Below are 16773 nucleotides of genomic sequence, written 5' to 3' on the forward strand. Positions count from 1 at the left end.
TCAGTCATCATGAGAACCACATGAGGTCACACCATTATTATTCCCATTTTACAAATGAGGAAATAGGACCGGCTGATGTTAGGCAAGTTGCCTAAGGTTACGCTGCTAATAAAAGAGAGGACCTGGGTTTGAACCGAGGCCATTTGGCTTCTGAGCCTGCACACGTTTTCCAGAGGTGTGTCGTAAGGGTGCACAGTGGGCCTTGCCGCAGTGCGTGTGAGATTGACTTTATCTGGAGGTATTACTCATGCACAGCTGTTGTTATCTAACAGGGTTTGCTTGTGAGATAAGAGATCACAGAACCCCAATACCGAGAAAGGGGAGAGCAGGAACCCTGGTGTTTGGTAGTGAGGAGGTGATTTGGAAGCTAATAAGCTCATGTTCCCTCTTTTTGTTCCTTCGTGCTCCCCTCCCATTGGCCTGTGGACTCTTTTTCCTTCCTTTCCGGGAGTGTTTCTCCCTCTGCTGTGTTGCTGGTGGTCTTTCTTGGGCCGGTTGCTGTGGGTGGCAGGACCAAAGGTTGACCCGGTCATCTTCTCTGTTCAGTTGTTCGTTTTGTTTTACTGAGTGAAGAAACAGAAAATTCATCATTATCCACTTACAGCCAGGATGAGAATTTGTTTATCCCATGGATCCCATTCTTTCGGATACTTTAGCTAACCAGTGCTAATAACCATCTAAAAGGAAAGCTTTTTAAAAATCCTTGATGAAGATCCGAGGGGGCAGTGGGGAGGATGGGGTGGGGAGAGGACGGGAGCCAGCTGCTGCAGTGTAAACTGGAACAGGTTTGAAAAATGTCAGAGAGGATATGAAATTCTATTTCCCTTACATAGACAAGCATCATTTTTCTTAGGGCCTTATGCCTTAGGAAGCTGACCTTTATGGGTTTTTTTCCAAATTGTGTCCCGGTCCCTTTGTCTTTTTTTGATGAAATTGATGGGATGCCAGAGGAAGCATTTCTTTCTTTAGGAAGACAACTTTTAGGGGCAGGATTAATAAAGAAAAACAGAGATGCAGAGATTTGGGGCTTCCTTTAAACGTTATTCTTCTCCGTGGATTGAATTCGGATTCAAGGACTGTGGGCACCACCTAAAAGGATCTGGAAATAGTGCCTGAAGACAAATGTGTTCTTTCGTGTGCTGATTTTATTCCAGAATGACCAGCCCACAATAGGAAAGGGGGCTTCAGCACGAAGACCGTTGTGTTTGACTTGACTTCGTTCCAGTGTTCTATAAATTTACTCTTGGTGCTCTTTCCCAGCAGCCACCAAGCATGCACATTTTCCTGGTTGGTTTATAATTGATAATTTATATTCCCAACTGCATCCACAAAAGGCTCAAGGCAACTTACAGTAAATGACATGTTTGAGTAGGAAATGAATGTGGCCGTTTAAGTGGGAAATAGAAAAGGAGGCAGTGAGGAGGAGAGCCGACGTGCTCAGCTGCCTCTCCTGCTGGCGTTTCTGGGAGTGAGGGTTAAACACAGTAATGTTTTTAGAAGTAGCCAAGGTAAAGGGGCCACAGGATTGGTTATGTAACTGTCATCCCGTGAAAGGAAACAGTTCCTCAGAAGTCATAAATCTTGCCTAGGTTCTGAGTTCTTGAAGGATTTTTGCCAGGCAGTGGATTAGCAGAATTATTCTTGAGGTCACAAGCCCAGGATCTCAGATGCCACATAAATGCGCACGTGCCGTATTTGCCACCCAGCCGAGCTATGCAGAGCCACCTCGCCCCTGCCCACCCCTGCCGTGATCTAAGTGCGTTATTTGGTGATCTAAGGACGTTATTAAATCAGACCTGGTGGATGCTTGCTTCATATTATAACTCACTGTTGCTCCCCTTGGAAGATGGAACTTGAACAAAGAGGCAAAGGAGGATAGCAGGCATCTCGTATCGAGTCGTTTGGCACATTTATCGCGTGCTTATTCTTTGCTAAGTCCTGGAGAGCCAGTGGTGAACCAGGAATACTTGGTCTCAGTCTCCAGGGCCCTATATAAAATTTGGAAGTGATTTTTCCATTGTGTGGCAATTAATAGTTGTGCTCCAGGAAAAAAAAAATTGAAAACTGTAGAAATTGTCCCTAATAAGCCAGGGCATCACAGGCCCACTCATCTAGCGGCTTTCATCTCTTCTAAGGACGTCTTGAGAAGAGCACTGGCACTTGCTCTCTGTCATTCATTAGCATGGGACCCTCATTCTGGGAGGATTTGCAATATGGGTGAAGGCACGTGAGCGGTGCTGAAAGAAACCAGTATGCAGTAAGTTACCATGGGAACCGGCCTCTTCTCCAGTATATTTTTGTGAAACAGATTCACATGATAAATACTTGAAATTCTCATTTTTAAGTGAAAATAGCCTAATGGCATTAATGTCGCAGGAACTTTTAAAATACTGTTTTCCTATCTCGGTATGGTCCAGTTTATATTCCTTTGAGCATATACATTCTCAGTGAGAGGAAGAACTAGTTAAAGGGGAGCCTTGACTGATGTGGAGGGGTCTTGCAGGGGACACTTAGCTCTCTAGTCTCTCTTTGCCTTTCTCTTCCCTGGCCCCCAGCTCCACCTTCCTTTTTTGGGGTTTGCTGGGTGCCTTGAACTGAAGGTATCTGGAGGAGTAGGATCGAAACCCAAGCATGCTCTGTGTTGTGCGGTATGAAGGTTTAAAAAAAAAAAAAATCCTTTGTCCGTCTCTTTCACTCCAGTCTCTTCTGTTCTATGCCTAGGCTGATCTTGGAGGTTTCGTGAGGATGATAAGAATCTCGTAACAAAATCCATCCTAGAGATTTTAAGGATCGAGCAGGAGCTATCAGAATGGGAGTTAAGGCTACCAGAATATTTTTATTTGGAATTTTGTTTTTTTTAAATCTCCCATTCCCAACCTCTCTTCATTCCAACTCTTACCCCTTGCCAATTCAGAGGCAAAATTTCAGAAGGAAAAGCTGAAATAGAACAGGACAAGATATATGGTCTGCTGAGGAGGAAACCCTCATGAGGCCTTTACCAGATCAGGATGTTGAGAAGCAACAGCCCTCTGTCTTTGTCAAAGTAACACATTTTCCATCATGGCTAGTCTGGTGGAGGATTCCTAGGTGGACTTCATCTTATTCATCCATTGGGATTGGTCGGCGATGTCCTGCTGGAGTGCGGAGCGTGCCTCTGGGCAGAGCGCCACGTAGGTCGGTGGCGTCCTCTCGTCACACACTCCTGTCCCCGACCCAGCAGAGTATTAACAGAACTTGATGCCGATCTTTAGCGTCCACATGACCACCAACAAAAAGCCCCAAACAAATGCTCCAAAGCCCCAAATCTCCCTTATCTGCGCAGAATATGAATTCATTTTTGGTAGAGTACAGAATGTTCTTCTGCTGGTGCTCTGTTAGGAAAAGTATTTCCAGCAGCAAATAGTTTGCTGCCACTTATCTGGACTATTTCTTTGTTTAGTGGAGATATTTTATGATACAGCAGCAACTTAGACATGTGAAACCTGCCTGGTATGTCACATGGCTCAGCATAAGGGAATATGACCCTCTCTGGTGGGATCCTGCAGCTGTTTAGTTGACGGCTCATTCGAGTGAGGAAGACGTCCAAGAATGATTCGGAGTTTGCTTTAGGCAGATGGATATTAATGAAGGAAAAGTACCTTGAAAGGATGCCATTCCAGGAAGGGCACAGGACAGCGCTGATTATAACCAGAGCCCTGCTTTCTGGGCTTCTCCTGCAAGAGCGCTGAGAGCTTCCTTAGCGGGGCTAGAATCTTCCCTCGGCTGCATGCGTGGGGGAGACAGCGGGTCCTGGCAGGTTTTTTGGAGAGTGCAGCTGGCACTGAAGAGACTTGGGGCTGCACTGGGTCTCATTTTGGTGACCCCACGTAATAGGATTATAAAAGGCGTCTGTGTCTTCATTGGTTGGTGACCCCTATCGTGTCTTGCATAGTTCTGGGAACCCAGTTTGTGGTTAAAAAAAAAAAAAAACAAAAAACAAAAACAAAAAAATACATTCACTTGATTTATCAGTGAGTAAAAGCAAAGATACCAATTTATGGGTGTGACATGTTTGGTAAAATACTGGTAAAACAAAATTACTTGAACATGTTTCATCATTAATTTTTCTATTTAGAACACAAATTTGGTTTATGCACGTCAAATATTTGATTGTGTTTCAGGGACCATGGCCAGGTTTTTTTTTTGGTCATACCCTGGTTAGGGTCAGGTAGTTGAACAAAAGAGACACGGTCCCTCTTCTCTAGAGTTTGCTAAGAGAGGCAGATGTAAACACAATCATAATATAATTAGTAAGGATCACAGGTAGGACTACCAAAGGAGAAGCATAGGGGTTTATAAAGACGTAAATTAACCCAGCCCAGTGGGGCAGGGAAAGCTTCTTGAAGGACTCTTGAAAGATGAGTTGGGGGTTGCGAGGCAAAGTGGAGGGCCCCAGGGTGTAAGGAAGCCAAAAATGAACGACTCTGAGTTTCGCAGGGCACCTGGAAAGCAGCATTTGCTTATACTGTGTCAGCCAGGACCAGAGCACATCACTGGCTGTGGCCTTCCTGATTGTTTTCCCTAGAGGCCACACACAAGGGGTGGTTGACCACTCCTGGGCCGCCCTGCAGATCTCAGCACAGCATAAATCTACTGTGGAAGCCTTTACTGTGTTGATGTGTGTGATTTACGTGCTGAGATGATTCGACAGCTGGTCTTCTTGGAAGATACCGTGGTTCCTTCTCAGCTCCAGCTGTTCGTCTTTTTGCTGGATGTCTTGGTGGAAGGATGGCTGGTCGTAGCAGGCAAGCTCAGCGGGCGTCTGTGAGCAGAGGCGTTGGTGTGGTTGGATCACAGGCTCTGGTTCAAACTGAGGTTTGGTGGTTTTGAGTTTTGACGTAAGCTCTCTCAGCCTTGGTTTTGTTATCTCTAAAGTGGGTATAAAAGCCTTCCCATAAAGCAGGCTTGAGGATTAAATTAAATGAGGCGGTATATGGGAAGCACATAGCCCTGACCTTAATGGTCATAAATATCAGTTGTTTGCTCCTTGACGTTTACCAAAGCCTGTCACTTTGAGGGAGACACATAGGAGGAGATTTTGCTGGTTGACTGATTGAATCAGATTTATTGTCTGTATTTAATAGACTTTAATCTCCTCTATAGATTGGTAGATTTACCCTACAGTTCTCAAGAGCTATCAGGAACTCTCATATCTGACTTGCCAATTACATTATCAATCGAATATTAAGAAGGCTGTTAATATGATATGGGTACATATATAGCTCACATCTGTCTTTTCTACCCATTGCAGAAGGAAGAAGGTGAAGCCAACAAAAGTACAGGTGCTGATTATATCAAAAACAGCTACCTCCTAGTTGGCTTTTTTTTTTTTTTTTTACCCCACAATGCAGCTCTGCATTTAAGATTACCGCTTAATAACGCAGCCACAGATAACAGAGCCTAGAGACTATGCAGTCCTTGCAGTTCTAGGAAATATTAGAGGAAAGGATATAGGCCATGATTAAGCTTTTCTAATGTAGTCTCATCTTTTTTTTTAATTTTTATTTATTTATGAGAGATACAGAGAGAGAGAGAGAGAGGCAGAGACACAGGCAGAGGGAGAAGCAGGCTCCATGCAGGGAGCCCGACGTGGGACTCGATCCCCGGTCTCCAGGATCACACCCTGGGCCGAAGGCAGTGCTAAACCGCTGAGCCACCCGGGCTGCCCTGTAGTCTCGTCTTTAAGTCATCTTGAAGACCCAGCTCCCGAGAGGCCACTCTGGTGTCCTTGATGGTCTGACCATTCTCTGCACAGCTGGGGAGCTCATCTGGGCAGGTTGCAGTCCTCTGAAGCATGGGTGTGATTGTGCCTGGTGCCCGAGAGTCAACAGTCAAACAGGGCTAACTCGGGTTTCTGGCTAGGAGGCAGGGTTTCCAGGAAGCCTTTTCTGGTCCATCAGAATCTTCTCAACATCTGGACTTTAGCGATGGGATTTAGAATTTTGTGGGAGAAAAGAGACATGAGAGAAGTTATATAGCATGATTGTTTATAAAACGCAATCATCTGGGTGATGCTACACAGATGAAATAATGAAAGTATTGTCCCGGGTGGGGGGAAAAAATTCACAGGGCTGACATGTATTTCCATTAAAATGTTGTCCTTCCAATAAGCCAGATTACTTCCCAAACTCATTTAAATTTCATTGAGGGAACCGGAATGCTTTTACTTTGGCTTCAGGTTTGATTTGGATCTCCAGCATTCTCGGTTATTGAAATAATATCTCATTCTTCAATAATAACTTTCTTGGTCTTTTTGTAGCCCAGTTCACTTAGTAAACTATGCAAATTTGCCAAAATAACCAATAGATAATTTAACATAGGAAGCTTTAAATTATGTCTTAATTATGCTATTGTCAAAATAAAAGATGGGTGGCTCAGTTTATATTATATTAAAGTAAGTAGCATAAACACATATTTCATTAGTACTTTGTTTTTAATCTTATACTTTGGCAGGGCCTTGTACTGTGATAAATGAATTTTCCTTTTCGTTGGGAAAAGCCAAGTTACTGTTGTTTTTGGTTATGTAGTTGCATTCCTTCAGACTACAATGGTTAGTTAAAGACAAGAAAGGGATATTTGCCTCTGAGACATTTATTTCTTAGATTTACATGATAATGGCCTTCTGAATGGTTTTTCTTAATTTTTTTTTCAGTTTTCTCTGAACATTTTCCTGAAAGACACATGGAGTTAAAACAATGAGTAACTATTTTGCATTTATATGAAAACCAGCTAAACGTGAACCTGTCCTGACTACATACTACCCAGAACTCCTGTGGCTCTGAATTCTCACAGACATGTATTTTTAGCTTTCCTTTTGACACGTCTAAGGCAAAATCAAACTGCTCCTTCATGTTCCTTCTGACTCCTCCTAAATCCCTGTCTTTGTGAATGGTTTCTTGGCCCACCTTGATGCCCAGGCGGAAATCTTGAATAGAAACCCCAGCATCTTCCTTAATTTCCCCTCTGATGAGGTTTTTTTTTTCTTTCTGTTAATTTTTTCTCCTAATTGTTTCCCTAATCTGTGTCCCCTCTTTTTTGACTTCCCCATAAAGCCAGGCTTTGTGCCCACATTAGCCATTTCATTGGCCTGCTTGCAGTCTCCTCTCTCCCCATTTGCACTTCTCTGCCCCAGTTTTCTCTGATCCGATGATGTATTGTCCTCATCACCTCCAGTGGTTCTCATCATCCACAGACGAAGTGCAAGCTGCTCAGCGTACAGTCAGACCTTTGCAGTCTGGCTTTGACATGCATTTCAACCCTCATTCTCTGCCGTTGGTCCTCCCATGATCAACACCTCAGCCTTACTGAATCCCAGTTTCCCAATTTGTGCCTGTACCTACGTTATTTCCCGTGCCGCTCTGCTCCCACTGATGCCATCCTCATCACTGATGACCCTCCTCACATTCTTTCCTTGCAGTCAGTCACCCGGCCCTCTGGACTTGCACTGTATGCCTTCGTTACAGGTCTTGTATCGTAATTAAGTGGTTCCATGCCTCCTATGGGCTGCTCGTCTGTGCGTGTTGGGAAGGATCATTTCCTATTCAGCTGTGATTTAGTGAAATAATCTCTCCTCGGCATATAACCCAACTTCTTCTGTACTGGTTCTTGGCAGGATACTAGCCCTTCTTGATATATATATATCATTTTTGGTAGAGTCAGTGAAGTTAAAGGTCCACCTGTAGGTATATAGCCCCAAAGACTTGAAAACAAGGACTCAGACAGATGCTTGTGGACAAATGTTCATAACAGTATCATTTATTCACAGTGGCCAGAAAGGTGGAAACAGCCTAAGTGTCCATCAGCAGATGAATGGATAATATATATACACACACACAACAGAATATTATTCAGCCATAAGGAGGAATAAAGTTGTTACATGTGTTAGCATAGATTAACCTGGAAAACATGACACTAAATGTAATAAGCCAGACAACACAAAGATTTTATGATCACTTATATGAGATATCTAGAAGAGGCAAATTCATAGAGATAGAAAGTGTTGGCAGGGGCACCTGGATGGCTCAGTCAGTTACATGCCAGACTCTTGATTTGGGCTCATGCCACGATCTCAGGGTGGTGAGATCGAGCCCCACGTGGAGCTCTACACTGGGCGTCGATCCTGCTTGGTTGGGATTCTCTCTCTTCCTCAACCCCTCCTCCTTCATTCCCTTCCCCCCTTAAAAAAGAAAAAAAGGTGATTAGAGGCTGGGGAGAGGGGGGATGGAACATTATTAGGGGATGGGTATAGCATTTCTGTTGGAGGTGATGAAAATATTTTGGAAATAGAAGGTGCTGAAAATTGTACAACATTATGCATGTAATATCCTTGAATTGTATACTTAAAAATGGTTAAGATGGCAACTTTTGTTGTACATATATCTTACCCTTATTAAGAACATACATAATTCATGAAATTAAAAAAAAAAGATACTGACACCACCACCACCATCGTCTGTGTAGCCTTACTTTCCCAATAAAACATGCAGTTCTTGAAGTCAGGGACCTGTCTATATAGAAAATATCCTTTAAGAAACATGGTTTTTAAATATCCTTTAACAGACATAGTAGGGGTTTAGAGTAGGTTGTTTTTACAATTGCTGAAACTCTGAGGAGAGTGTTTGATATTTTACTCGAATGTTAATAGATTCAGTCCTGACAAAGTGATATGAAGCTTTTTTGGAACATAATTTGGTATTTCTGACCTACTATTTAAGATTGTGCATATTAACCCTGATACCTTTGGAAGGAAAACCAAGTAGCCCAGCCAAGTGTGCTTTATGTTTGTTTTGTTTTGTTTTTCTTCTTCCGCTGTTTTAAACAAAGGGCTTGGAAAACTAGGCTGCTTACAAGCTATGGATGAGAATCCTACTGATTATTTTCCCTAAATCCTTCTTTTTTTTTTTTTAATTTTTATTTATTTATGATAGTCACACACACACACACACACACACACACACACACACACACACAGAGGCAGAGACATAGGCAGAGGGAGAAGCAGGCTCCATGCACCAGGAGCCCGACGTGGGATTCGATCCCGGGTCTCCAGGATCACGCCCTGGGCCAAAGGCAGGCGCTAAACCGCTGCGCCACCGAGGGATCCCTCCCTAAATCCTTCTTAAAGGAAATACAGATTTTTTTTTTATGCTTTCTCCCAGCGTAAATAATTTTACTCTTCTAGGATTTAAGGTATATTTCTTCATTTTTTTTAAGCTCGTATGGAAACATTTAAAAATAAAATAGGTAATGATGACAAACTAATACAAATACAATTTATAGCACAGTGCGTTTAATGTACACGTAAATATGTAAATTCAAGACCTCTTAAAATCTGGATTGTTTTATTGCTGGGTGCCAGGATATTCTTTGAAAATAATTGAGATGCGAATGTGAGACAATGTTAGCCCATATTTACTATTAATTGTCTTGTGTAGATTTCTGCTGTCTCATTCACTGTCTGCCTTGAATTTTGTATTTGGAGTCCACCTAGCAAACTCGTTAGGAGTTATGATGTGATGAATGCTAAAGAGGTTATTGAAAACTAAATTTCTCTTGTAGGACTATTTCAGAACTCAACATTAGAGAAATTACTGTTATTTTCACCTTCCTTACATTTGGAAGATGCTTTGGCCACCCAGTGATAGTTCTTTCTAATAGATTTTCCTATTCCTCTCAACTTGGACAATAAGTGTGCTCTAGGGTGGTTCATCTCAACTTTTACTGTGTATTCAAACCATCTGAAGATCTTGATAAAATGCAGGTTTGGCTTGGGGGACACAGGCAGTGAGATTCTGCATTTCTGGCTCTTAGATGCTTGGTTTATGGACTACGTTTTGAGCTGCATGCTCTTGGTAGAAACAAACCTATTTCAAATATTTGATTTTGATGTGCTGTTAAAATTGAATGCCGTGTAGGATTGCCAGATAAAATACAGGTTGCTCAAGATGTCCCATTCACTATTTTTGCACATACCTGTACTATAAAATAACTCATTTACCAGAAATTTAATTTTCAAAGGACTAGACACTAGATAGATAGATTCAAACACACCCTAAATCTGGCAACCCAAAAATGCCATCTTAATAATTTCTGAGTACATTTAAATGTCTTAAAATAGTATTATTTGCAGAGAAAGGACACAGAATTAGGTTTATTTCAGACTTTTTTTTTTTTTAAGAGAGTGCATGCAAGTGGGGGAGGGACAGCGGGAGAAGGAGAGAGGCTCTGAAGCAGCATGGAGCAGCATGGAGCCAGACACAGGTCTTGATTTCACAACCCTGAGATCATGACTTGAGCTGAAATCAAGAGTTGGACGCTTAACTGACTGAGCCACCCAGGCGCCCCTCCGACTTGTTCTCTAAGTACTTATTTAGTTGTTTTGCTCATAGGCTTTTCAATACAATGAAATACGGAAACATGACCCCACCTCCTCCAATATCTAGGGAATTCTTGGAAAAATAGTGAAATCCGTACATTCTGAAATATACCTGAAAGCAGAGAAATGCCCTATGTTATCAGTGTTTTCAGTTGAACACTTGAAGTAATAAAGATGTTAATATGATAGATTTGAGTTCAGACAGTCTTCGTAGTTTTTCATTGTATCCCTTTGAGTTGGTATTGTGCGCTGTTGGTATTTCCAAGCCCTGCGTAATAACATGACATGAGAATGATCTTTGATGTTTTTCAGTTATAAATAAGAAAATGTAAATGAGTTTCTTTTTCTAGATTCTTCACGGAGTTGGAAGCAAGACATCAGAATAATATCTTCATCGATGACATAAGTGACATTGTGGAAAAGCACACAGCATCCACATTTGACCCGTATGTGAAATACTGCACAAATGAAGTCTACCAACAACGAACACTACAGAAATTGTTGTAAGAGATGTTGAATGTTACCCTTAATAGCCTAACCACGTTTTAATTAGGTCACATTGATTGAAATTCATTGATCTCTTACATCATACTTAGAAATGACACTTGGTGGGCTATTTTCCAGGATTGCTTTCAGGGTGAGGATGTTGCAGTAGAAAAATCTATTCTGTGGACAACTTTCTCTCTAAAGCAATTACAAAATTATAGGTTTCTGTTATTTTCCTTGTTGTTTTAGATTGCTGCGAGCTATGGGAGTGATCATCATTCTAGAACTCCCCAGTTTTATAAGCCATTGAATAGTTTGCCTGAGGCCAACAAAGTATTTGAGTTGAACTCCTGCCTCAGATCCAGAACTTCTCTACTCTTCTAATCTTCTTCCGTTCGGATGACGAAACGGAAGTTTTTTATAGGAATTTTTGATGTTCCCCTTCTGGGTAGTTAGAAATGAGGAGAGCAGGGAAGGACTGAAGGAAAGCAGTAGAAAAAAAATGTTCTTAAAGGCGTTAAGAATACAACAAAGAGGCTTTAAATTTCCCTCCTCACCTTTTCTCTTTATCCTCTATAGGTTTAACCTAGAGTTTGTGGGTTCCTTTTTTTTTTTTTTTTTTTTTGATGTGATGTATATGGCTTTAGCCTTAAAAGTCAGCGATTGTTCAGTAATGTTTTATTTTGGGGGCCCTGTTTATGTCAAGTAGCTATCTGTTTTACAACACAGTGTACATTGCCATAAACTCGGCATGGGGGCTGACGGCTGTTACCACTCACAGCCCCTGTGTAGGCTGTGGCATTTATGGCCACAGCAGTGGAGCTCTGCTCAGCTTCTCTGCAGGGTGTGAGCCCCTGCAGGGGGATTGGGGTTGGTGCTGGGAGAAACAGCCCACTGAAGCTCCCAAGTCAGTGGGAAGGGCTGCTTGAGCCACTCCTCCCTCCACAACCTCACGAAACTCTTGAATGGGCAGGTTGGAAAATTAATAGCTGGCAACCACAAATGAAGTTTTTAAGTACAAAGCAGGGTTTGTTGGCACCGTTGACATTTTGGCCTGGATGAGTCTTTGCTGTGGGTCTGTCCTGTGCATTGTAGCATGTTTTATAGCATCCTTGGCCTCTGTGGACTAGATGCCCCTCACTCCAGTGGTAACAACCAAAAATGGTCCTAGACGTTGGCAAATGTTCTTGGGGGCATAATTTCACCCCAGGTTTTCTTAACCTCCCAACGTCCCCGGGACTGCCGATAGAGAGGCAGTATCTGTTAGAAAATGCAAGTTACGTGTTTGAAAGCAAAGCCTTGAATCAGAGCTAAATTTCATTTTGTGTCATTGCAGTTTGCAGGATTTTAAAAAATGTGAATAGGCACTGCTGTAACTTAAGAAGTAAAGGTTCTAGGGGCCCCTGGCTAGCTCAGTCAGTGGAGCATGAGACCCTTGATCTCAGTTGTAAGTTCGAGCCCCGCATCGGGTGTAGATTACTTAAAAATAAAATCTTTAAAAAATAAGTAAAGATTCTGTCTAAATTAACTTAATGATACCATTTGAGCTTTCACATGGAAAATAGTAGCTGTGTTTTCAGGGGTTTTGTAGCAAGTATCGTGAATTCACACACTGGAAATGCTTGAGAATCTTTGAAAACAAACATGTAATAGATCCCCAGGGACCATCCCAGACCAGACTATTTAATCAATATTTGGGGGAAGGGGTCCTGGGACCTGAGTGATTTTAAATATGCAACTGATTTGGAGTTTGATTTTTTTTTTTAACTTACTAAACATCTTTTTAAAGCTAGCAGGAAAGGAAACTTAAAATTCCTCATTTGAGAAAATGAAAATAAAACATTTCTGTGTAATTTCTCTTAATTGGCTATTCTGGGCATTTACTTATTTGTGAACCAGAACATCTAATTTTCAAAATACATTTTTTTTTAAGTTGGAACCGCAACTGCCCTGCTTCTTGGCCTCTTGCTCCCCAACATGGGATTACAGTACCCAGTCCCGATCCCTGTCTCCTCCTTGTTGTAAGTCACAAGGGAACTCCTCGGAGTCCCTCTGGGGTGAGGTGAGCTACGAAAGCAAGAGATATGGGGGTCATGGCCCCCCTGAAACTCAAAAGGCCTTGATTTGACTTCTGTCTTCATCAGATGCTAGGGCTGTTGCTTGGCCAGTGGAGGATCCTTCTGAGACTCTGTTCTTATTGGAATCCCCTTTTGGACTTCCTTAAATATTGTCTGAATGTTTCCATGTGAGGTCCTATATGTCGGTATGTCTGGCTAAGTTCCATAAAAACGTTGTGGCAGTATTATCACTGTTGTTATGTCACCAGGAGGGGAGAAATACTCCAGCTGGCATGGTCAGAAAGTTCTCTGTCCTAGAAGCTTTGAAAAAGGCCAGAAGCCTCCTAGTAAATAAATATGATATTTCTTTCTGGGATTATAATTTGGGGCTAGAGAAGTGACTTAAAACACCATCTGTTATCTTTTTAATGGAAAGTCTATAGATTATCAGATTGCAGATCTAGCCTGTACGCGTTAATAATTAATATATTCACAGATACGTTCACCATTATATCATCGCCTCTTCATTTACTTCCCACTTCTATAAATTTCTAGCTCATACATTTCTTATTGTTCATATTATCTTAAAGTCCTGTCATATTTAGTCTTCACTATAAAAGGCAGATAGGCCGTCTGTGCCTATGTCATTGTTTGTTGTTTTATATATTAAAAATCATAATATGTGAATTTATCACAGTGTTTTAACAGGCATACCTAGGTTTAGTGTGCTCCACTTTATCTCACTTTTACCAGATCTGTTTTTTTACAAATTGCGTCGAGCAAGTCTGTTGGCACCATTTCTCCCAACAGCATTTGCTCACTTGGTATCTCTGTTACATTTTTGTGATTCTCACAATATTTCAGATATTTTCGTTATTATATTTGTTACAGTGATCTGTGGTCAATGATTATAACTCACTGAGAGCTCAGATGATGGTTAGCATTTATTTAGCCATAAAGTATGTTTTAATGAAGGTATGTGCATAATTTTTTAAAGTTTTTATTTATTTGAGAGAGAGAGAGAGAGAGCAAGTGCATGCGAGTGAGCAAGCAAGCAAGCACAAGCAGGGGGAGGGGCAGAGGGAGAGGGAGAAGCAGGCTCCAAGCTGAGCAGGGAGCCTTATGTGGGGCTTGATCTCAGGACCCTGGGACCATGACCTGAGCCCAAGGCAGATGCTCAACCGACTGAGAGCCCCAGGCACGGTGCATCTTTTTTTTTTTAAGGCACGATGCTATTGCACACTTAATAGATGACAGTGTGGTGTAAACATGACTTTTACATGACCTGGGAAATCCAAAATTCCTTTGACTCACTTGATTGCAGTATTTGCTTTATCCTAGTGGTCTGGAACCAAACCCACAATATCTTCGAGGAATGTCCGTAGTATGTTTTTGCTTCTTACCTTGAGGAGAAAGTATTTTGAATTTCTTCTTTCTTTGTTTCTTCTCAGAGCCACCAACCCATCTTTTAAAGAAGTACTGTCACGAATTGAGTCCCACGAAGACTGTAGGAACTTACCCATGATCTCCTTCCTCATCCTCCCCATGCAAAGGGTGACTCGCCTGCCCCTGCTAATGGATGTAAGACATGGTCTGCTGGCTCTTTCCTCTGCGGGTAGCTGTGCTGCTATAAATCTGATTAAGAACATTATTCTTATTTCACGTGGATCAATGTACTCTATCTCTTCTATAAAATCCTCCACCTAAATGAGAAGGGGCCATTCAGTTGGAACATCTCACTGTGTCTAGTATCTTTGGAAATTACCTTCAACTTAGGCTTGTGTAGGCACCCTGAAGATTTCTGATCACGTCACTCACTTAACATTTTTCGAAATGGGAAAAACATAGGCTTATTGGAGGCACGAGGCTTGGATGCTGGTTCCAGCTGAGCCACTAGCCATGTGGCCTTGGGCAAGTCATGTAATGTCTTCAGCCTCAGTTTCTTTGGGTTAATCACCAAGATCCCTTCCTAGAGAGTTCCAAGGTGCTGTGGTGCTCCCACTGCACGTGGGAATGAGATACTGTTCAGCATTAGAAAGCATGGACTTGCCTTTATTTTGTACTGCACAAAGGAGGGTATGGAGGCCAGCATCCTTCATACTTCAGGGAACATTCACGAAGAAAAGAAGGATTTAATTTTAAATAGTGACAAGACATGGCTGGGAGAAGCGAGTAGAGACTTCCTGGTCTGAAGTGCAGCTGGGAGGACAGCTAGGCGGCAGGCCAGGGGTCCTGCACACCGGCTGGGCCGGATCCACAGCGGCAGCGACGAGAGAAGAACCAGGTGGCCCGGCACAGCTCCCACCTGGCTAGTGGGCCAAATAGTGTCTCTTTTGATCAAGTTAAAATATTTTGCCATAGTCGTACTTCACAATTGGATCATAATGTTAGTGTCAGTTTCAACGAACGTGATTTTTGCACGTCAAAACACAGGATAAAAATACAGCAAAAAATTTTGATTGAGTAAGGTTACAAAATAAATTCCATTTCCCATATTCCATCATAAATTCAGAGATTTTCTAAAAACACTGACATTTTGCAGTGAGTAAAAGCATGCGATCACAGTCACTTTGTTGGCTCTGCTGCCTGGACGGGGGTTGGTAGTTGCTTTTTCAGAATTCCCAACACCCTGCTCCTCTAGCTTCCCCTCAGTTTCCTGCCTTCGCATGCTTCCCTTGTGATTTAGGGGCGTCTCTCCTTGTAAATATTGGAAAACTTGCAGAATTTTGAAAATTCAGCTCTCTGATTGATGGACTGATTGAGAAAAACATTCGTCGGGTCTAAGGATAGAATGCAGTCAGGTAATCAAAACCAGATTTTGGCTTCAAGAAGGTTTATTTGTAGGTTTCAACCACCCTTGTTTCCTGACTTTCCCACTGAGCATCTTTGTTCACATTGTCGCCGGCTGTCACTTCTCAGCTTCACAACTAAAACAAGCAGGTCTTTCAAGCACTGGCCCTAATGCTCCTTCTTTCATAAAGCCTTGCTCAGTGCCCTCCCTCGCAGATGCATCTTCCTCCGCATCTGAACACCCATAGCACTTTGAGAGAAGGGACTCTGCTATGTAAGCTTGGTGTCCTACAAGTCCTGTGACTTCTGGAGTAAGAACGATCTGGGCACAAATTCTGGCTCTTCCCCTGATACTGTGATCCCAGGCAAATTGCCTGATTTCATCTGAAGCCTCAGTATAATATATACCTGCAAGATTGGCATGAAAATGGGTGAAGTGGGATCCCTGGGTGGCGCAGCGGTTTGGCGCCTGCCTTTGGCTCAGGGCGCGATCCTGGAGACCCGGGATCGAATCCCACATCGGGCTCCCGGTGCATGGAGCCTGCTTCTCCCTCTGCCTATGTCTCTGCCTCTCTCTCTCTCTCTCTTTGACTATCATAAATAAATAAAAAAAAAATTAAAAAAAAGAAAAGAAAAGAAAACGGGTGAAGTAGTAAATGTTTTAAGCCTGACAATAATAGACGCTCAGTATTTCTTAACTAAATGAATGTAGATACTATACAGGCTTGTGCTGAGTCCTGTAAACACTGTGAAGTTTTCAAAGATACATTTGATACTGTACTTTCTTCCATTAGATTTTATAAGCAGTAAAAAGTCATTTAAAAATGAGTTTATTTCATAGGATTTCTGACATTTTCATAAAGTACGAAACTTTGAACCATCTAGAGAAATGCTGTTTCAAATTTTGCTATTTTTAAAAATGAGAAATGGGTGCTTTCTAAATACAGCATTTCTCGCAACGTTACAAAGTTTCAGGGTTCTTTCTCTTCGGAAAATGTATGTTAGCCGTATTTCTTTAGATCCTGT

At 42.0% G+C, this 16773-nt stretch overlaps 1 protein-coding gene across 2 annotated transcripts in view; it reads left to right on the forward strand.

Moving 5' to 3' along the window:
• ARHGEF26 (Rho guanine nucleotide exchange factor 26) overlaps positions 1–16773 on the forward strand; it is a 112587-nt gene that overhangs the window by 52779 nt on the left and 43035 nt on the right. For both annotated transcript variants that reach the window (XM_072727198.1, XM_072727199.1), the window contains 2 exons: positions 10765–10917; positions 14409–14538. In XM_072727198.1, coding sequence (XP_072583299.1) covers positions 10765–10917; positions 14409–14538 — 283 coding nt within the window. The remainder of the gene's footprint in view (positions 1–10764; positions 10918–14408; positions 14539–16773) is intronic.

This window comes from Vulpes vulpes, chromosome 11, assembly GCF_048418805.1.
Source record: "Vulpes vulpes isolate BD-2025 chromosome 11, VulVul3, whole genome shotgun sequence".
NCBI classification, from domain to species: Eukaryota; Metazoa; Chordata; class Mammalia; order Carnivora; family Canidae; genus Vulpes; species Vulpes vulpes.